The sequence below is a fragment of the Phoxinus phoxinus genome (genome assembly GCF_949152265.1).
Source record: "Phoxinus phoxinus genome assembly, chromosome: 3".
In the NCBI taxonomy this organism is placed as follows: Eukaryota; Metazoa; Chordata; class Actinopteri; order Cypriniformes; family Leuciscidae; genus Phoxinus; species Phoxinus phoxinus.
The window spans coordinates 42,388,658-42,409,311 of NC_136878.1; the positions used below are offsets into that span (position 1 = coordinate 42,388,658).

At 37.8% G+C, this 20,654-nt stretch overlaps 1 protein-coding gene across 1 annotated transcript in view; it reads right to left on the reverse strand.

The window, feature by feature from the left end:
* Window positions 1-207: 207 nt before the first annotated feature.
* Window positions 208-20,654, reverse strand: part of hip1rb (huntingtin interacting protein 1 related b) — a 38,746-nt gene continuing 18,299 nt past the window's right edge. Inside the window, exons 10-32 of the mRNA XM_079608073.1 lie at window positions 19,899-19,974; window positions 19,611-19,769; window positions 19,378-19,430; window positions 19,161-19,233; window positions 16,979-17,162; window positions 16,811-16,899; window positions 16,482-16,598; window positions 16,297-16,398; window positions 15,925-16,119; window positions 13,789-13,936; window positions 13,590-13,676; window positions 13,384-13,491; window positions 10,996-11,132; window positions 8,891-9,001; window positions 8,600-8,658; window positions 8,445-8,475; window positions 7,823-7,885; window positions 7,455-7,555; window positions 7,238-7,343; window positions 6,022-6,145; window positions 5,826-5,887; window positions 2,565-2,798; window positions 208-657 (exon numbers count right to left, since the gene is read on the reverse strand). Coding sequence (XP_079464199.1) covers window positions 649-657; window positions 2,565-2,798; window positions 5,826-5,887; window positions 6,022-6,145; window positions 7,238-7,343; window positions 7,455-7,555; window positions 7,823-7,885; window positions 8,445-8,475; window positions 8,600-8,658; window positions 8,891-9,001; window positions 10,996-11,132; window positions 13,384-13,491; window positions 13,590-13,676; window positions 13,789-13,936; window positions 15,925-16,119; window positions 16,297-16,398; window positions 16,482-16,598; window positions 16,811-16,899; window positions 16,979-17,162; window positions 19,161-19,233; window positions 19,378-19,430; window positions 19,611-19,769; window positions 19,899-19,974 — 2,428 coding nt within the window. The 3' untranslated portion in view covers window positions 208-648. The remainder of the gene's footprint in view (window positions 658-2,564; window positions 2,799-5,825; window positions 5,888-6,021; window positions 6,146-7,237; window positions 7,344-7,454; window positions 7,556-7,822; window positions 7,886-8,444; window positions 8,476-8,599; window positions 8,659-8,890; window positions 9,002-10,995; window positions 11,133-13,383; window positions 13,492-13,589; window positions 13,677-13,788; window positions 13,937-15,924; window positions 16,120-16,296; window positions 16,399-16,481; window positions 16,599-16,810; window positions 16,900-16,978; window positions 17,163-19,160; window positions 19,234-19,377; window positions 19,431-19,610; window positions 19,770-19,898; window positions 19,975-20,654) is intronic.

Sequence of the window (20,654 nt, forward strand, 5' to 3'; positions counted from 1 at the left end):
CACACACACACACACACACACACACACACACACACACACACACACACACACACTTTGAAAAATAGATCTTAGTGTTATTGTTGTTGTCGCCAATACTGTACAATGAAAGTCAATGAGATCCAAAACAACATTGTATAAACAAAAAGAGTTGACATATTGAAATAAGTTAAATTAAATTATGAATCAATGTGCCCTATAATAATAATTTGTGTGAAAAGGAATAAAAGCTGTGATCTGTATATATATGTATGTTTTTGTAGTGTTGCAAAAATGTACGCAGAGACACGTCCGATGAGCCCATGTTGGAATTAGGATTATTTCGGGTAAACTATCCCTTTAAACCAGACGCTTTTCACCACTTGCCCTATTACATACTATGTGTATTGTAAATAAAACAATGTATATAATTTTAAAACTAAATGGTTTGAAACTATGCAAATGATACACACCCAGTACTATATAGCTCCATGTCTAAAATAAAAATAATCCGTCGCCTCTAAGGCACTCTCAAATGGAAAGAAGGCAAAGGTCTCGCATGTAACTGGTAAACCGTTGGAACCAGCAGACATGGGGAAAAGAAAGAGAAGTTGAATAAAGGTTTTGGGTGCATGTCAGTTTGAGTCTTCAGATATCTTCATCCAGATGTGCTCACCTCAGCTGGAAGAAATGGACAGAACACTTTAGTTGATGATGCGTGATAAAAACTAATCACAATCCTGTTAACTAGTTTCCTTTGATGACTAAAGTACACAATAACCTTTTCAGAAATAACCCATTAGATTAGATTAAGACTTTAGTTCATACAGTTTTGGTCCCAGAAATGGGCATTAGACAAGACTCTCTGTTTTGAATATTAGACAAAAGAGTTTTAGATACCACACAAAAGAGACGGGATCTGGTAAAGAGAATGTTTTCAATACTATTAGTTGCTACATATTGCAGTGGCAAAATGATTGATAAAGAAATAAAGCTTTTAATTAGCAGAACTATTTACTGGAATCAAATCAGATTAGCGTTGACGCCAAGGTGCCATTGTAACGAAACAATCAATGACATTCACTTCACGTGTCTGTGGTTTTCATGTTGTGGCTGATCAGTGTATAGATTATTAATCAACAAATTAGAATGCCCGTCAACGAATCAACAGTGCTATGGTATAATTTGCTGTAATGATTGTCCACATGGCTTTGCATTATTGTTACTATAAAAAAATAAATAGGTAACACATTAGTTTAGGGTCCAATTCTCACTATTAACTAGTTTTGTATTAGCATGCATATTACTTGGACATTGGCTGTTTAATAGTACTTATAAAGCACATATTAATTCCTTATTATTAAGACCATATTCTACATCCCTTAATCCTAATGAAACGTAACAACTACCTGACTGAAGACGGAGGATTCTGGAATCCACTGCCGCTTCAATGTATATCTAATGAGTGATTATAATCAAGGTATTAATCAATATCAATATATATCAGTATTAAACAAGATTTTACTGTGTTATAGAAGTTACCAGTGTGATTACTGAAATGTTCTTTTCATGTATTCTCTAATGTCTGTTTTTGATATCTGAATGCAGTAAGTGCTTGCTCTTTCAGCCCGGCTTCCAGAACTGAAATATGGACTTGTTCTGTTGAGAAAGGTCTTCAACATGTGTCAATACATACATCTGTTTTTCTGGGGAACCCTGACAACTATGGTCATTGAAGTCTATAGTTTAAGGGACCATTTCATTGTTAAAGCCTTACTTTCCAGTTAGACTAAATTGTCCTCTTCTTGAGAGAAAGAACATACAGTATTATCTGGATGTTATAAGACTCTCCAGTTTATAGTTGGAGACTGGCCAAATCCAACCTGGGAAAAGCTGTGTGTTGGTGTGTGTGTTAGTCTTCTTGGTTACAGGTTAAGGAACCACTGGCATTATTGGAGATTGACTGACTTGTTGTTCTGGACATACTGGCGCCCAGCAACCCAAATCTGCGACCTGGAAGATCACGACTGTGCCTAACTTCAGGGTCCGAGTGTCAGCTGCATAATCAATGCAGATATGCTTCAGTCTATCTGTATATGTGTGGAAAATTACTGTTTATCTATTTCTTAGCCAATCAGAAGCATTCAACCTGAAGCAAGGACGTAGCTTAGACCTTGGTGAACTGCTGTGACCTTTGTAACTGTAAGCGGGGCAGCCAACGAACTCCTTGTGAGTCTTGAAGCTGACTTCTGCTGATGAAACTGCAAACCATCTTCAGTAAAACTTTTCTTCAATTTAATATAATTCTGACTCCGAGTCTTCATTCATCATATCTGGTTCTGGGTCTTTGACTACGGTAATTCCCCTTACATTACTAACTATTAATAAGCAGTAATTAGGAGTTTATTGAGGCTTTATACAGTTGTAGTTAATAGTGAGAATTGGACCCTAATCCAAAGTGTGACCAAACATTATTATTCTTATTCACTTATAAATTCACTTATATCTATAAAAGACTCCATGAAAATCCCTCAAAGTCAATAACCTAAACATGAAATTGCGTGTAACATTTACAAAAAGAGTGTTACCGTGCTTTTGGGTGGGATGTTGGGTTTTTGTGCAAGAACTGGTTTCTTCATTAGAGTGGGTTTTGATGGTTTGGGGGAGGACAGGCCAGCGGTCACGTTTGGGGAGGCGACCAGGCCGTTGTCCTGAGCCAGTTCCTCTAGAGGGACGCCAGCTATCACATAGTGCTTCTTCCTCAGCTCACCCAAACGCAGGCGCTCATTTTCCAACATGGTCTCAAGCTCTAGAACCTTCACCTGGGAGAGGAAACAAAAGGCAAGGTTATATTATATGCATCCTATCCGGTTTACCTACAGAAGCACAGCTTGAATTCAGAAACTTATCACTAGCATTCATTAATACACTAAACTACTGAGGTCTTGTACAGATTTTTTAGAGTGAAATTCAAGCACTTTAAATCCCTTTAAAACATTGACAGCTGGTGAAAATTGCCTTTAATTCGAACACCCTTTCTCATTATTTGAGTTTGAGCCTTTCACTCGCATTCAATTTGTTTCAAAATATAGAATAGCATGATTGCTAGGACATCAAAATGTATCAACCAGTGCACTGTGGCCAGGCATAGCATTGCAGATCAGTGGAGCACATTACAATACACCGCACAAGACTGCTAAACTGACACTGAAGCAGCTGGAGGTCAACTTAGTGGTGTAAACGCATCAGGGAATCAACCCTGTGACCATGGCATATTATATGACTTCATGTTTCAATTAAAATTATGTCAACACATCAAGGAAATCTGCGCTCACCTAGCCACTTTACGAACTTTAATGCTATTCATTCATTATCATTACGTTTGCTTGACAAAGCATGGCATTAGCTTGGTTTAAATCTTATCTATCTGACCGACTGCTATCACCGTTTCAGTAAATGAAGCGTCATATCAATCAAAAGTAGTGCCACAAGGCTTAGTACTAGGGTCCTGTGCTTTTCACCTTGTGTAATAACTGCGATGTCAGAACTAGAGTGTGTAAGCTTGTTGTTTTTCATCTCCCACAAAGAGGCTTGCTCCATTACTTGCTCTGACACCAAAGAGCTGCACAGCAAGTCTGGATGTAATGATTCGCTCTCCGTTACCCTGTTGGACCCTGTTAGTCTTGTGACTACATGTGTGTCCAGAGCTCATGCCATCTCTTTGCCCGGTGATGCTTCATCACTCTTCGGTTTAGTGTGTGAGATTGCTCCATTTTTACTTGTTTGCTGTTTGGGACTGCTTCCTCCTAGCAAACTCTGTCTGTTACTGACCTTGATCTCGCTTCATCCCTGGATTAACACTGTGTGTGGACTGATCTCCCGGAGCTGACCTCTGCCTGTCTGACTATTACCATCATCCCCTGCTGAGCAGACCGAACGCAAGACTCGAGATACAATCCTCATTACAGGCTTGTGACGTGCTACGCAGGAACCCTGCAAAACTCTCCCCTGGCATCAGATATGGTGATGCATAAGTAGATTTATTTTAATGCGGTGCATTTCGGATCACTGTCTTTATGTTACACGAGCATAAAACGTCATGTCATCAAAAGAGTGGTGGAAATAATGGATGACGGGTGTGCACATTTAAAATACCTTGTTTCTTTCAGGGAACTTTAGATGACAGTACAAAGAATTCACATTTCTTAAAAATATTTAGCAGATATCTGTTTAAGGCGAGACACGGCAGGCAAAAACATAGTTTTTTTTTTTACTGGTCAATTTTGAGATTTTGGGATATTTGTCTTCAATAATCTCTTCTTTCAGACTTGTGGTGAAAAAAAAGTCCAACATACACATTTAGGTCTTTATTTTACTACAATTTGTCTATTTGCGTCTGTAGATTTCTCATAAATTCAACAAAAGTTGGCGTTCTATATGATCCGGCTGCTCTGCGATCGCTGTCTGCACCCTGTCATCACACACACCGTTAGAAAGCTCTCTCCTGTACAATTCTGTCGGATCCAAATATGGTAATTTCCTTTTTATCAGCAACCAATCGTGAAAATAAAAGGGCTGAATGCGCAATCTCATTGGCTGATGATAAATCTTTAAAGCCCGTTTTCTCAAAATGACTTCTCTCATACTCCAAGTCCGAAATCTCCACTTCAGTAGCACCTATACACCAAACTTTCCCGTCTTGTACCTAGTTATATTATGAAGACATTTACAGAGGGATTTGTAAATATATTATTCCTAGCCTGATTTATATAACATTTTATTCCAAAAAACATGACAAAAATCTATTTTTTAAGGCTATTGACAGTATATTCTGATTTACAGGATAACAAAAGTATATATCCATAAATCCCTCTGTAATTTTCCCTTCATCTAATATGTGAACACAATGAAAAAATTATTTTAAATTATATGCACATTAGCACATATTTACTTAGATATTGCCTAATTTGCATATTTAAACATTAAATTACAGAAAACTTGTAATACATTTTTTTCTCATCTTAATGCAGGAAATCAACTGGGAATGTTTCATGGTGATATCTGCTAGTTAAATATTTTACCCTATTCACCTGTAGTGTCTCGCCTTAATATCTTCAATTTGATTTCATAAAGTATATATTGTATTATAAGCCAAATAAAGAATTGATACCTAAAAATGTGCTTCAGAAGGCTACAGTACCTTCTGAATGAACTGCTTGACTAATTCAAGTAACATGTCTCATTTCAAAATAATATCTCTTACTTTCCTGGATGTTGACATGTACCATATAACTTTCACTATACTTCTTTTATAGTAAGTAATTAGAGTTTAACAGCACAGAAACCTGCCAGCTTACTCTGATTATGTGAATAAGTTTGGAAATTATTCTCTGCACAAAATTACACCTTTGTATTGGTAAATCTACTTTTAATAGGTGTGACTTCTGTAGAAGTTCAAGACCACTATCTGACTCAGATCTTGAGTAAGACATCCAGACAACAACTCCGTCAGCCAACATGACATTGTTGAAGTAAGCAACTCTCTGATTTCAAGAAGAAACCATCAAGACTTTCATAAATAGAAGGAAAATGAAGGAAGTGTGTGGTGGTTAGAGGGGAAAGAGTACAGCGGCTTTAGCTTAGATCTCATCCGCCGCTGTCACTCATTCTACAGTCTAAACAAGAACTGCCAGGTTTTGATATCTTAACCTTCCAAAGGATACAATAACCTTTGTTCCTCAACACGAATACCTTACAGAAACAGTATTTGTCAAGTCATACATGCAAATAAACAACATCCTTACAATTTTATTAAGCATGTGACCAAAAATAAACTTGTTAAAACAAACCTGTGCCTCCATTTCTTCTTTTTTGAGCTTAATTAGAGACATGCCAGAGAAGTCCATGGTGTCTTAATATGCACATGAGAAGAAAAAGAAAAAATATATTTTTTAATAAATGTGTCATAGCATAACTATATATTTTTTTATTTTAAGAGAAGCATGAGCAATCATGACACAAAAGCCCCTATAACATCCCACTTACCCTTATCCTCGATCTGGTCCAGCCCGGTCTTGGTGGACGCCACCACTCCAGCAGCCATCTCGTTCACATGACGCGAGGCCTGCTGGAGCACACCGAGCCTCTTACTGCCGCGGTCAGCTTTCACCTGTAGATGATAGAGCAAAGATGATAAAGAATAACTGACAGAACAGAGATAAAACAAAGAAAATATTACAAATTATGACAAACAATAGTTTATGCAGGGCTCCAGACTGCTACTAAACGGTCGAGATAAAACAACACAGTATAGACCATTATGGACCCTTTTCACATTTCTGGGTTTGAAATGCAGGATACATGTCTTTTGAGGCATATGGGTGATCAAAAGCAAATCATTATTATCAATATTTTTTCAATATATAAAATATTTTTTTTATATATATATAATTTATATGACTGTGCACAATAGGAAAAATGAGAGATAGATTATGACAGTCTGGAGAAAGTGAACAATTTAGTTGTCTCCCTCTGCAACTGTGTCAACTATTACAGCAGTGTTTACTTTTTGTCTGTGCGTGTGTGTGTTTAATTTAATGCCAGGATAATATAACACAAATTATAATGTTATAAATGTGCATTCAATATGGGTGACTATATTAGGCTGTGTACCAACATAGTGAGAGTAAAAGTAGTGGACATGGCCACTTTTACTTGTATGGCTATTGCTTTTCCTTTCAAAAGTTACAGCCATTTATTTTCACAGTTTTTTTTATAGTTTAGAAATGAAACTTTGCTTCAAGAACCACTGTTGTCATGTATTTCTGTAGTAATGGGATGTGTGTCAAATTTCAACAAAAGCGGTGTAGGAAGATTCTTTAAAATGTATTGGTCAATAAGTACTAGTTGGATCCAGCATGCTTTCTCCAGGATATTTAGTCATGGGTGAAGCCTGGTTTACTCTGAAGGCTATTACTACTGAATACAATATCCAATTTTTACAGAACATTATTTCTATCCAATTTTTATTGCACATGTATATGCTGCAATTCTGAGGAGCCATGTAAAATTTATCCATCAGGCAATAGGTGGTGCAACAGTATTGTCGAAAGCAACAAAAAAGCTGTACATGTATGCCTTTCCCCCCAAAAAAAACTAAAATTAACATAATGCATTAGAAAATTATTGCATCATTATTTTTTTTCTGATCGCATTCAATTTGCTGCCTTATATATACACATATATGATATAAAAGTGTCACCTTGGAGGCGGCAACGAGCTGTGCAGTACTAGCAGCGATCTCGTGAGAGCAGACGATCAACTCCTCATACTTCCCAGTGTGCAACACCACTTTATCAGCAGAATCACTGTTGGAAAGGGAAAGCACACATTCGTTAACAAAACAGTTTTCATATAAAAATAATTATTTGTATCACAAGATGTATTATATCTCTCGGACATGTAGCAAAAATACATACACCATCTGTGTTGCGCCCCATCCCACAGCTTTGGAGGCAGAAATAAGACCCTCTGTCCAGCGAGAGTTACGAGCATAAAACTCTTTCACCGAAGCGGCGCCCTAGAAAGAACGCAGGTTGAGGGATCTCTCAGCTAACACACACACAACAATCACATGTATATCAAATCTATTGAAACTTCTCTTTAGAAATTAAACGTGCACAAAATGCATAATATCAGAAACAGACTTAATATTTATTTAATACTTTCCATTTGATAATACATACTGAAACTAACTTTAAAGTACAAATCAGGCCACCAATAATAACTTAAGTATAAAAGAATAATGACAAGGATAATAATAGTAATACTAATTGTAACACTTTACCTTTCCACTCTCCACAATCTCCTTTTGCAGGTCTGTGGATGCCAACACCAGAAGACGAATTGCCTGCAGGATATTAACATTCGAATAAAATATAAATGATACACAGTAACTTTGTTATACATGTTACATGCACTTATTATTGTAATAACATGCAATTATGCATATTTACAAACACTAACCCTATAGTAAGTACATGTGGATAATTAATATCACTCAGTTACACAGTAACAAGGACACCTTCAAATAAAGTACTCAACAGATAAAACAAGTTTGTTTTATTCACATCACTAGATATGTTTCCGATCAAAGTTGCAAATTTCACTAATGCGCAAAATTGGAATATCGCATAAAATATTTGCACACAAAATAACAAGCATAGTTTCCATCCCATGTTTTAAGAGAACAAAATCGTCACTTCCAGGGAAAAAACTCCTAAAAGTCGCTGCAATCGGGGAGCCTGCTTGAAAGTTGCTAAATGTTGCTAGATACCCCTGCGATACCACCACATTTGCATAAAAATAGGTGGAAGGAAACATATCTACTGAAGTAAATAGAATTCAAATTTTCTAGTTCCAATATATAGCAGTTCCAGCATCTATAATTCCATATGTTCTAATCTTACCTTCATAAGGCCAGTGCAGCTATTTAGGATCCTTGAAGAAAAATATGAAGAGAAAATGCATATAAATGGAAACATGCAAGCATGCTGTATATTAAACGAGTGACACTTTATAGGTTTCAACAAATCAACTGGTTACAGGCGTACAAATCACAGACCTTTCATTGACCTCCAGTTTGACTCCCGTTGCGTCCTTCCTGGTCTGACTCATCATTTCCTAGACAGTCAAACAATTCAAATCAAGATCAAAACAAAAGAAGAATATATAATATAAAATAACCTTAATGCCTCAAAAACAAAATCTTAAAATTAACGTGAATACAAACAAAATATGCTCCTCTGTGACCCAGTATCAACAAAAATACTAACACAACACTTCATAAAGCTATTATTAATAACAATAGCAGAGGCAGAGGTTTTCTGTGACTAATACATGACTCTGTACTCACATCTATTCTCCTAACAGCCTCCTCAATAGCAGCAGAGGTAGCAGCCATTTCTTTATCCACCATGTCGCCCAGCTCGTCCTTTCCAACATCTATTCCTTTTGGCCTCAGATCCTGAAAAAGGAAATAAATAATACAAGATATAGAGGGACCAGAAAAAACACAGAGTGAAACAAGCAGAGAAAAGTTGGAGTAAAAGAATGATTGAAATATTAATAGTGTGAGCATTTCAATATATATATAAAGTACTGTGTATTGAGTTGGGTGGTATAGCTAAAACAAATGATCTCAATATTTGTCAGCCTTCAGACAGTATATAATATATCTCATTAACAAAGCAGCCATTAATGTGAGGTAGAAAAATCATTAATCTATAGTGTAAAAAATTAAATAATTAAAGCATTGTTTCAATAAATGAACAGAATGATATTTAATCAATTAATACACAATGCACTGCAACAAGCTCGCATGTTGAATGTGAATTATAAATAGAGCTAGGCTATACATTTATCAATCTATGAAATTAAATAATGGAAAAAAATGTACCCAATATTTGTGTGTGCTGTTTTTAGTGTTCATTAGAGTACTGTATTGCTCACTTTGGATGTGCTGCACTATTTGCGTGATATGACACAATTGTGTGACTCTTAAAGTCACACAATGTGTAGTTGTGTATTTATTCTATTTCTATGTGTATTTATTGTCTGTAACGGCAGCGATGGCACTTAGCACTTTTGAGTCCACAACAAATTTCCCCCAGGGGACAATAAAAGTATATTCTATTCTATCTATTCTATTAAAGGGGTCATGACATGGATTTATACAAATATTTTAATGTTCCTTGAGGTTAATTTATAATGTTAATAAAGATAGTAAATAAGTACATATAAGTTTATAAGTGAAATGTGAAGGCCATGGCAACCCATACTCGGAATTTGTCCTCTGCATTAACCCATCCAAGCTAGTGCACACACCTGGATCAGTAGGCAGCCATTTTGCTTTAGCACCCGGGGAGATATTGGGGGTTAGGTACCTTGCTCAAGGGCACCTCAGTCATCTCCTGCAGGTATTGAGAATCAAACCCGCAACCTTCAAGTTAGCAGTCTGACTCTCTGACCATCAGTCTGCGTGCAGCATCCGTAGCCTATGGCGTAGCCTGACGTGCACCTCTCATAAAAATGTAACAACACGTTGTCAATTCTACGCAGATCGCAAGCGTTGTGATTGGTCTGCTAGAACCCCCTCCCTCAGGTAAAAAAAAACTAACAAAATCTGCGATATCGTCATTTACAGTCATGCTTTTATAGTCAAGCATTATGAATTCATTTACTTAAGATTTGTGATGCAGCGACTGTCAGATCCAATACAGTGGGCTGCTTCATTTTTCAACAACATTTTCTTAGCGAACTCTCCATTACACTGTGCCAAAACAAAATGCTACGAACAAATATATAATCCTCTGATGCGATCCGGGACGCCATTAAAATATCCTTCTGAGACGCAAATGAGCTGTTTAAACTAGACGCATCAAAGCGAACGTTCTTTCACTCTTCCATTTGAACTCTTGTTGGCAGACTCAAGTGTGTGGAGTATGTCAGAAATGGTATCCAGTGTAGACAGCGTCAGTGATTATAATGGGTTCTATTAGCTATTGACGCGATGCGACGCTCACATCCAGTGTAGGTAAATACCAGCTGTTAAGTGACTGAATATCAGTGGGCACTGAGCTATGGTGCGATGATGTTAAGCTATTCATTGATGTCTTGCTCTGGAGGAAGTCATATGCAAATGTATCTGGCCGTGTGATGTCACAAATCCCACAATATCCAAACGAGACGTTTTTGGAGCTTGATTATTAAATAATCGCTTCATTTATAATGAGGAGGTTTTAAGCTGTGCAACTTATAGGATGTTTTATATGTCCTCTTATATGTCAAAAGATCAAGGCAAATTTGATTTCTCATGTCATGACCGCTTCAAGAAAACTGCTGCTTATGTAATGTTCCATTTCATTAAGAATGATGCAGAAAGTAGCCGCCTATATAGACAGCAAAGCACCTCGCTCTGTTTTGGAATAGAGCTTGTGTGTGTGCTTTGCAACTCCTCACCTGTGCTATTCTAAGAATCTTCTGCACCGCAGCTTGGATCGAGGTGGGATCGGCCCCCTTTACAGTTGATTTTGACTTGAGATTCCTAAGATACTGCAGGCTCTGGGTGGCACAACTCTTACAGTGCTCTGTCAAACCTATAAATAAACACGCATACACACATAAGCGGACACAAAGTTACACCGTAGGCAGTTCTACAAGAGCAAATCTCATGAAAATATGCCTAGGTTCACATTTCACCCCACTAGTACCTAAGAGCTGTTGGCTCATCGGAACCCAGTTTTGAGTCCGACCTCTTTTATCTCCTGTCCACCTCTCTCAACTCTACTTTTAAGTCTACAATACTTACCAATAAATAAAATAAGATAAAAAGGGCAACTACCTTACAACATGATACACCTCATGACATCTGGAATGATTCAATACATCTCAATACCGTACAATAACTTAATTCAATCTATATTGGAAGAAAATGCAAGGGAAATTATATGAATTAACATATAAACTAATTCAAATATTGACAATAACCTGAAATCTTGATATCAATTATGACATATGGGGCCCTGTCTTGCACCCAGTGCAAATTACTTTGTACGCCGACGCATGTATCATTCCTATTTTGCACCCGACGCAAAGCGGACTTTTCCCTCCATAGACGCACATGGGCGGTTCAGCGAAAAGAGGAGGCATGTTCCGGCGCAAACGTTCCCTGGTGCTATTTTGCAGTTTCAGAAAACAATTCTGCCACTGACCAGGAAAAACCTTGTCTAAAATCAGTGGCGCGTTATTCAGATGCTATTTTAAGGGCGCATGCTTGGCCATAATGTAGCGTGTGCACAACAGCATACACTTTGCTTCTCTCATCTAGACAGACGCAGCAGTTCATATTTTTGCAAATTATGCATAATTACAAGGAAAATTATTACAAAACGAGGGAAATCATTGTGGTGTCCATGAAGATGTGAAAAAATAGGTTTAAATCTAGCTTACACATTTACCCAAATTATTCAGGCTAATTGTAGTAATGACGGATCAAACCTGTTTGATCAATAGTGGCAACACACATCGGTATATAAGGACACCTGACAAAGTGGGTTGTCCGTCAAGAACCAGGAAACACAATTCTTAAGACTGCGAAATCAACTTTACCATCATGTAAGTTGCGTGCGGCTGGCAAATCCGCCATTATAATCGCAATCCGCCATGGAACAAGCGTTCCTGCAATTAATGTAAGATGACGCTCTGGGGTGCGTTTCCCGTACAACTATATAGCTCACTGCTTAACTACCATAGTACGATGCATCGTTGGAGAAATCAACTAGATAGTCACGACTGTTTCCCGAAACCGTATGCTGCAAAGTATCGTTCAACCACGTTGGTTTATGACGTCTCGCACGTGGTGGACTAATAACTTATTTTAATTAATCTGTTTGAGATCGAATTAACGCTAGATTTTGTCATATAAGTTACAGACATGGCATCTGAAGACCATTTCTAATTTTTCTTTATTACCAGACTCAATATTTGGCTCGTTCTTACATAGTAGAGCACGTTCATACATGCGCAGTCTTCAAAAATGGTGCTTTAAATTTCTTGACAAACTAAAAGACGTAAATTACATTTGTATGTATTCTAAATAAATAACACAGGTTGTACTGAATGTCAGCTTGCTTATTTAGCTAAAGATATTCAGTCTACATCTCATGTAAATTAGAAACTCTGCTTCTGACCACAGCTCGAGAGCTGTCGTTTCAACCACACAAGTGTGCGATGCTGTTTGCGAACTTTCGTTTAACACGATGCTTTCGGGAAACGCACCCCTGATTGGTTTATTGCACGTTGCACGTTTATTGCCCAAACCACACCTATGAGTAATGAAGCTACTTCAGAACAATCCATTTTAGATTTGCGTCCGAGATCCGCCCACAAAGTTACTTGTGTTTCGCGTTTAATACTTGCGTTTCAGATCGTTAAAATAGGGCCCATGATACCTTAATATAGGATTGCATCAGCAAGCCCTAATACAATTATTAATACAATTAGTACAATTTAAATTGTAAATTTTTCATATTACAATAAATGAGAATTACATAATTATTTCAATACAATAATGAGTTTGGGAGGATGTGCCTAATTGTCATGAAATAATGTTATGCTGCAAAAATAGGTATTATTTTCTCTAATATATTGATTATGAATTTGATTTTGAAGTGAAATGTCACCTGAACACGTTTTGTGAGATTCGTTCAAAAACATAAATTCGCCTTCACATAATAAAACAGTAAATTGCACATAAACAAAATCATAATCCATGTTAACACATCTGTGGGTTTGTGCATATGTAAGTGTTTTCCACAAAGAGCAAGCTTTATAAGTGTGTGCTCTTACGGTCAGCGTCGTCAGTAGGGGCCATGTGTGCCGTTGCACTTCCATTGGTTATTGTGTCAGCAGCAAGATGAGAAAACTTAGTAAGAGCCCTAACCAGACCCCCAGCATCTGAACCAGAAACAGTAAACGGGAAATAGCATTCAAGCATGAATAAAGATTATGCAAACATATACACAAATGGATAGGGAGTGAGAGACAGAACATACCCCTCATACTCTTCACATACTCAGAGTGGCCCGTGTGCACCTGATCAATGGAGCCCAGCGTGGCCTCTGCTCGGGTAATGAGGTAATCTAGAGACAGTCAATTTGAGGATTGTTTGGTTAAAATCATGCAGATCATCCGGCTCATTAAAAATGTAAATACTTGTTAGATAAAATGTTTTATTGGGATGAGTGGCAGTACCTGGGGAGCTGGAACAGCTGATGTGCAGGGGGTCGTCCAGTGTAGCGACAGCGTCCTGAATGATGTTCTCGGCCTCCGTGACTGTCGCCTGCAGAAGTTTAAACTGCTCTTCCAACAACCTCTGCTGCAGCTGCTCCTCATGACTCGACTACAGACACATAGCGCAAAAGTTACTTTAGCACAGTGCTGGTATGTGTATAAAGCTAGTGACCCCAAAATAGGGGTCAGAAATTTTACATTTTAAAATTAATTGTTACATTTAATACCGCAAAACGATAGCACATTCACGTAGTGGCATTGGCTGCAACAGTACATGTATCCGTGCCAAACCAAAAGGATACATTGCTATGAATGATTACATTCGTTGCTTAGTTATAACTTCTAAATAGTTTGACCAAAAATCATGAGACTGTTCTCAATAGATTCAGTACATCATACTGAACCAAAATGATCGATACTCAAGTTTCCCATGTCAACCATTTTGGGAGCAGGCCATTTTGAATATTGCAGTACAATACTATTATTTACAAAAGCACTGATGTATTGTTATGAAACTTGTAATGTGTCATTTGGTGGCATTATAATACAACAAAACATTAAATTGTCTCTAACTTAAGAACTGTTGGTCCGATTGTCTTCAAAATTTGCATGTAGTGTTAGTAGCGTGCCCTGAGAAACATGGCCGCCATTCTGAGGCTGTGGCTGCATCTGAAATCACATACTTCCCTACTACTATATAGTAGGCAAAAAACAGTATGTGACAAAAGAAGTATGTCCGAATTCACAGTACTAATGAAGGAATAGTACCAGGATGACCTACTTCTTCCACTGAGATTCTGAAGTGAGCATACGATGGACACTTTACTATCCCATGAGGCCATGGGAGAGGATTTGTGAATGGTGGTGAAGCAACACATCAGATACTGGTAGGTCACATGATAATGACAACATGGCGAATGTAGTATGTCCGGATTACATTCATACTACACATATTTATGTTATAGAACATACTTTTTTACCGGTCTTGAAATGATGACTTATTCAAAATAAGTACCTACTCAAGAGAGTATGTGATTTTGGACTCAGCCTTTGGCGTATCTGGTACGTGTCATCAGCATCATGCCTTGAAGTTACTCAGAAGCTTTGGAGGCACACTACATTGTGGTCAAAAATGGCGATAGCTTTTGATTCAGTGCATCATTGTCAGCCAAAGGAAAAATGGTAGTGGGTTTTCCTCTAGGTAGTTGATAAGGTGATATGGGTAATATTAAGGTGTTCTAGAATGTATAGTTACAGAAAGATTGTCAGATAAACAAGGACCTTTCTTCTTTGTTAAATGATTGCAAGTCTTTAGCACTGTTGTTGTAAAGTGGGAATTACCCTCTTCTCCAAAATAGTGTATGGCACGTTGTCAGCAAAAACCCACACTAAAATTGACTTACCCTTTCCGAACGAGTCTGTTTCTAGCGCACACAAGCAGTTAAACTCTGAATAATATTTTTTTTCTTCGGGTTGTCGATTTTGAATGGCTAAAAAAAGAATCAGGATGCAATGCTGTACGTTTTTTTCTACCTCTAATAGATAGTGTAGGGAGTGAAATTTCAGGTTATAAATAAGGTTCTACAACTATATATAGGATTTGGGGGATAATATCACGAGAACAGCACCCCACGATATAGATTGCAGGAGAGAAAGTCTGCGTGGCAGTTGTGATAGTGGAGAGAGAGATGAGACACACTCTTTAATCAGCTGTTCATGATGTTCGCCTCCAAATGTTCAATAAAACAAGTGTTGTGATCACCAGAGCTCCTTGTCGGAGTCCTCCATACAGTAGTGATAAACCGATCGACAGAACAAAGCCAAGAACCCACGGAACAGCGCTGGGTAAGAACTGTGAAGATAGCATATAACCCACGCGAGTTACAATAGGTAGATAAATAGATGCAGTTGCTTGGGTTTTGTGGGCGGTTGCTAAATGGTTTCAATGGTGTTCTGGGTTCTGAGTGGGCGGTCACTAGCGTCCATGTTGTGCTCTATACAATGACTTGCAAAAAAAAAAAAAAAAAAAAATGCAGTGAATTTACCACAATATAGATCAATCCAAGTCTACTTCATTAGCATAACCCATAACCCTACCTTCTCTTTGAGTTTGCCTTGGAGTTCTCCCAGCTCCTTGATGGTCCTGTCTCGCTCCTGCTGTAGAGAACACTCTTTCAGCTGAGCTTCCTTCTTCAGAGAGGACAGCTCGACATCTTTCATGCTCATAGACAGTGTTAGCCTATCCTTTTCTGCCAGAAGTGCAGCCATGGAGCTGTTCATCTGTTCTCCTGACTGAGGGAAACACAGAAAATAAACAATATTGATTTTTTTACACATTCAGTAACGGACACTATGGGAACCCTCCATCTGTGACAACTGTCTGAAGCCTGAATAACAGTAATTCATTGGCTGATGGTGCAAGCTAAGATTTGTGCATCCTGAAAGTTACGTTAATAGTAGATACTATACCTTCTCAGAGGTCTGCAATGTACTCTTGACTTTTTGGATCTCTGCATTCTTCGCATCAAGCTCCCTTTTCAGCTTATCCATATCAAACTTTTGTTCTTCAAACTAAAGCAACAAGATACCGTGTTAGAATCAGTCCTTGGGTGCTGTCACAGTTCAAGTGAAGGAAGACTTGTGTGCACACTCACCTTCATGTCTGATTCTTGTCTGACTCTTTCTACCTCAAAGGATAACTGTTGCTTAGTTCGTTCTATTTCCTCTTGAGTCTGCTGTGTGGCTGACAGCATCTTTACTGTGTCCGCACTCTATAAAAGATAAAGGACACATTCACAACTGCATATCCTTTAAACGTGCACATATGCAAATCTAGAACAATTCTATGTAATAAAGGCATATACCAGTTGATTTATTCAGATTTCCAGAAAACAGAATATCAAGTTATTAGAAACAAATGCAAACTAAGGTAAGTAATATCTCTGTATACACACATATAGGTACACTGTATTCTTCGTCATACCTTTCGTAGGAGTTCAGCATGGTTGGCAACCAGTTCAGCATGCTTTTCCTTCAGTTTATTATAACGCAACTCTGTTGCTTGGGATTTTTCTATGAATGAGAAAGTCATCAGCATCAGCTGCCATATTTTCGTTTAAGAATATCTATTTGCATGCTTGCACAAACTCACTTTCTGCCTCAAAAAAGTTGCTCTGTACGCTCTCATGTTCAGTGTTGCGGCGGCGGATGGTCTCTAGCTCCATGCGTAGCTGCTCATTCTCCACCAGGGTGCGCTGCTTCTGCACGCGCTGCTCCTCCAGTTCTGCCTCGAGAATGTTGATCTGCGACTTGAGCTGTGTGATATAGCGTTGAGCCTGAACACAGGGGAGAGGTGGAAGAGTAGGAAAAGGGTGAAAGGGACAAAAAAAACACAATGTTGAGATTATAGCACATATTCCAGTGCACAAAAGGAGACATTTTGATGAATATTCCAGTAACGTTTCCCAATTCAATGGTTGTGAATAGTGGCTTGCTTTCAAGCTTCAAAAAGGATGTAAAAGTTGCAAACAAATCGCATAGACATATCATTGTATTCAATTGTTACTTATTTAGTTTAGGATGGTGTTTATAAACATCAAGTCTGAGCAATGCCCGGCACACATTGTACACTCAAGTTTCATTTGCAAAATTGAAATGCCAAGATGGCCACTTTCCTCAAGCCATGACCACGTCCATATTCTCCTCTCACGCTTTTCCCTCTGTTTTTAGCGCAGATAAAAACCACAATTGCCAAAGTGCGATTCATCTTGCTCTATTTGTTTACCACATGCATCATAGTCTACGATTCAATAGGTGTCATCATCGTACAGTCTACATACACTACATGTCGTACCCAAGTTTATTAGATCCATGTCATACAGTGTGATTTCTAAGGATCTTATAGGATTGCTGAAATTGCATAAGTAGCAGGCATAGCTATTCTTGGTCTAGTTCCGATATTCTCAACTCTGGCCCTCGAGGTCCACTTTCCTGCCGGGTTTTTGCTCCATCCCTAATCAAACACACCTGAACAAGCTGATCAAGGTCTTTAGGATTGCTAGAAAGTTATAGGAAGATGAGTTTGATCAAGGTTGGAGGTAATCTCTGTAGGAAAGTGGACCTCGAGGGCCAGAGTTGAGAATCCCGTCTAGTTTTTGCTGACAAAATTAGCTGGAATTTTTTAGCTGGAATATGAGAATTGTTCCAATACAAATGTAAACAAAATCTGACCAGATATATATTTAGCTGTGTGGACTTGCTGTTTGGCTGAAGCATGAAGAAGAAAACACCCAGTATCATTTTACAGGGCTCACATTTTGTGACCTTTTTTCCTGCTGGTGCCACTACCAAGTTGCTCAACTGATAAGGACTGTCATATCTGTTGTATAGAGAGCCTAAGTCCCGCCCCTCCGCTTCCGGCTCATGGGACCTTATTTCGGAAAAAATAGGTATGGTAGTCAATGGCGAGAGACAACTTATCTTTTTATTCCGTCTGAACTGTGCCCTGAATTACACATATGATGTTTGTCAATTTAAAAGATAATTATGAAAGTCAAGAAAGTCGCAGTTTGTCATAAAACGGAAGAGTAACATTTAGTTTTATGTGAAAATCGCTCAATGAACTACATCTCTCGTCTCGCACTATACGTCACCATTGCTCGGCATCATGGCGTAACGTTACGATTATAACGTAAGACTATAGAAAAAATGACAGACGTTAGCTTCAGTAAAGTTAGCTTCAGTAAAGTTAGCTTCAGTAGAGTTAGCTTCAGTAAAGTTAGCTTCAGTAAAGTTAGCTTCAGTAAAGTTAGCTTCATTCATTGAGTGAAAAGGTATGACGTCACATGTGCGCCTTTTCGGTTTGTAGTCTTTGTAATTATGTATTTTCACAGTCTTACACCTCAACAGTTTTACATCAAACTGCGACTTTCTTGACTTTAAAATGTATATTTTAAATTGACAAACATCATATGTGTAATTCAGGGCACAATTCAAACGAGATCAAAATATTTGTTGTCTCTAGCCATTGACTACCATACAATATTTTTCCGAAAAAAGGTCCCATGGTGGTCCACCGGAAGGGGAGGGACTTCGGCTCTCTATATGAGAAACATCAAATGGCACACACTCCAAAAGCAGAAGGAAACAGCGCCACTGCTTTGAACCACACCACAGGGGTCATTTATACATGGTACCGTACCGGTTTGAAAATGATGATATCGTGGCAAGCCTAGGTGCCACTGTTCTCAGATGTTAGTCTGGAGTCTTGTTTCATCTCAAAAACTGTATTCTAATGATTTAAATGCTTGAAAATAACATGGACAGTGTCTCACCTCTCCTTTGATCTTCTCAAGCTCAGCTTGCAGCAATTCAATTTCTCGTTTCAGGTGTTCGATTTGGAGGTCTCTGTGTTACAGAAGAAGTACAGAGTACAGTACAGGTTCATACTAGTAGACATACAGAGTGTCTTTCTGACATTTTCATAAAAGTATCTTTCACAATTCCCCATAAAAACAAATTATTATGGTATGATTATCAAGAATAACCTACCTATCATCAAATCCATTATTAGGCGGTCCAAAGGCCTGGTCAAATATATCACTCTTAAAAACAAAAAAGGGACATTTAAGAAGCTAATAAATCGGAGCTGAGAAATTCAAAAATGGATCATGCTAAATTTTCTAACATTTGACAATCCACAAAAAGGTTTATGTTCAAACACATTAATGTTTTATTGATCACCCTATCTATATGATCATGCTCCTTAGTTCTGCTTTAAGTACCGTTGGCTGAGATGCCATGATAGGCTGTGCTTCGGTAACATCTATCAGAGGCTCGGGTTCATCCTCTTCAGGCTCCTCAAGCTCCTCTTCATCTGGGATGACCACCATTGGCTTGACATGCTCCGCCAGAGCAGAAGCCCGGAGAAAGTTGGGTGGAGACTTAAAAAAAGAAAGGGTTTTGAAAATACTTCATCAGAAACATATGTATCACACTTACAAATATATCCTTATTCCTTGTCAGCATTATGTTTCAATAAGTTGAACGGAATGCAAAGATAGTTTACTTACATCAGGCAGTCTAGGTATTTGGATGAGCCTTTTGAAGTATAGCATATCTCGTGCTTTATTGAGGAATGTTTGGAGGCTAAAAAATATAATCATCATCATCATCACAATGCTAATTAATAATCATATAAACTGTACATAAGAAAAGAAAATCTCCATGGGATTCTTTAAAAATCCTTGAGGTAATATGTAAATATAAATGTATTACTCTATCAAGGAAAATGTGTTACAAGTAGATACAGTCATTTTCATAATTTGTTGGGTTGATTTGGTTTAAACAGTAAAAATATAGTGATCATTTTCTCATTCCACCCACCTCTGCCCACCACTGTCTGATTGAGCCAGAGAAAGTTACAAAAAAACCCATCCGTTAAGAGGAGCAGTGGCGTAGACAGTATGGATAGCGGATATTGCTTCACAAATTTTTTTTCTATATAGGACTATGATATGATCATAAGTACAACTTGTGCGCTATATAAATATTCTGAAGCCATTCTTTGTATGATAAATTTAAATCATTATTCACTGATAATCTTCTGTTCAAAAATATCTTTGTATATTTTGGTTTTATCACCTTTTAGAATACATTGAAAAAGAATTATGAAAATGATAGATAATGAGAATATATAAACAATTTAAGATGCTATTGCTGTATCCGTACCTGGAGGTGTAAGGTTTTTTTTATGTATGTATAATATATGTATTTATGAATATGTGTGTGTGTGTGTGTGTTTTATTGATGGATTGATTGATTGGTTC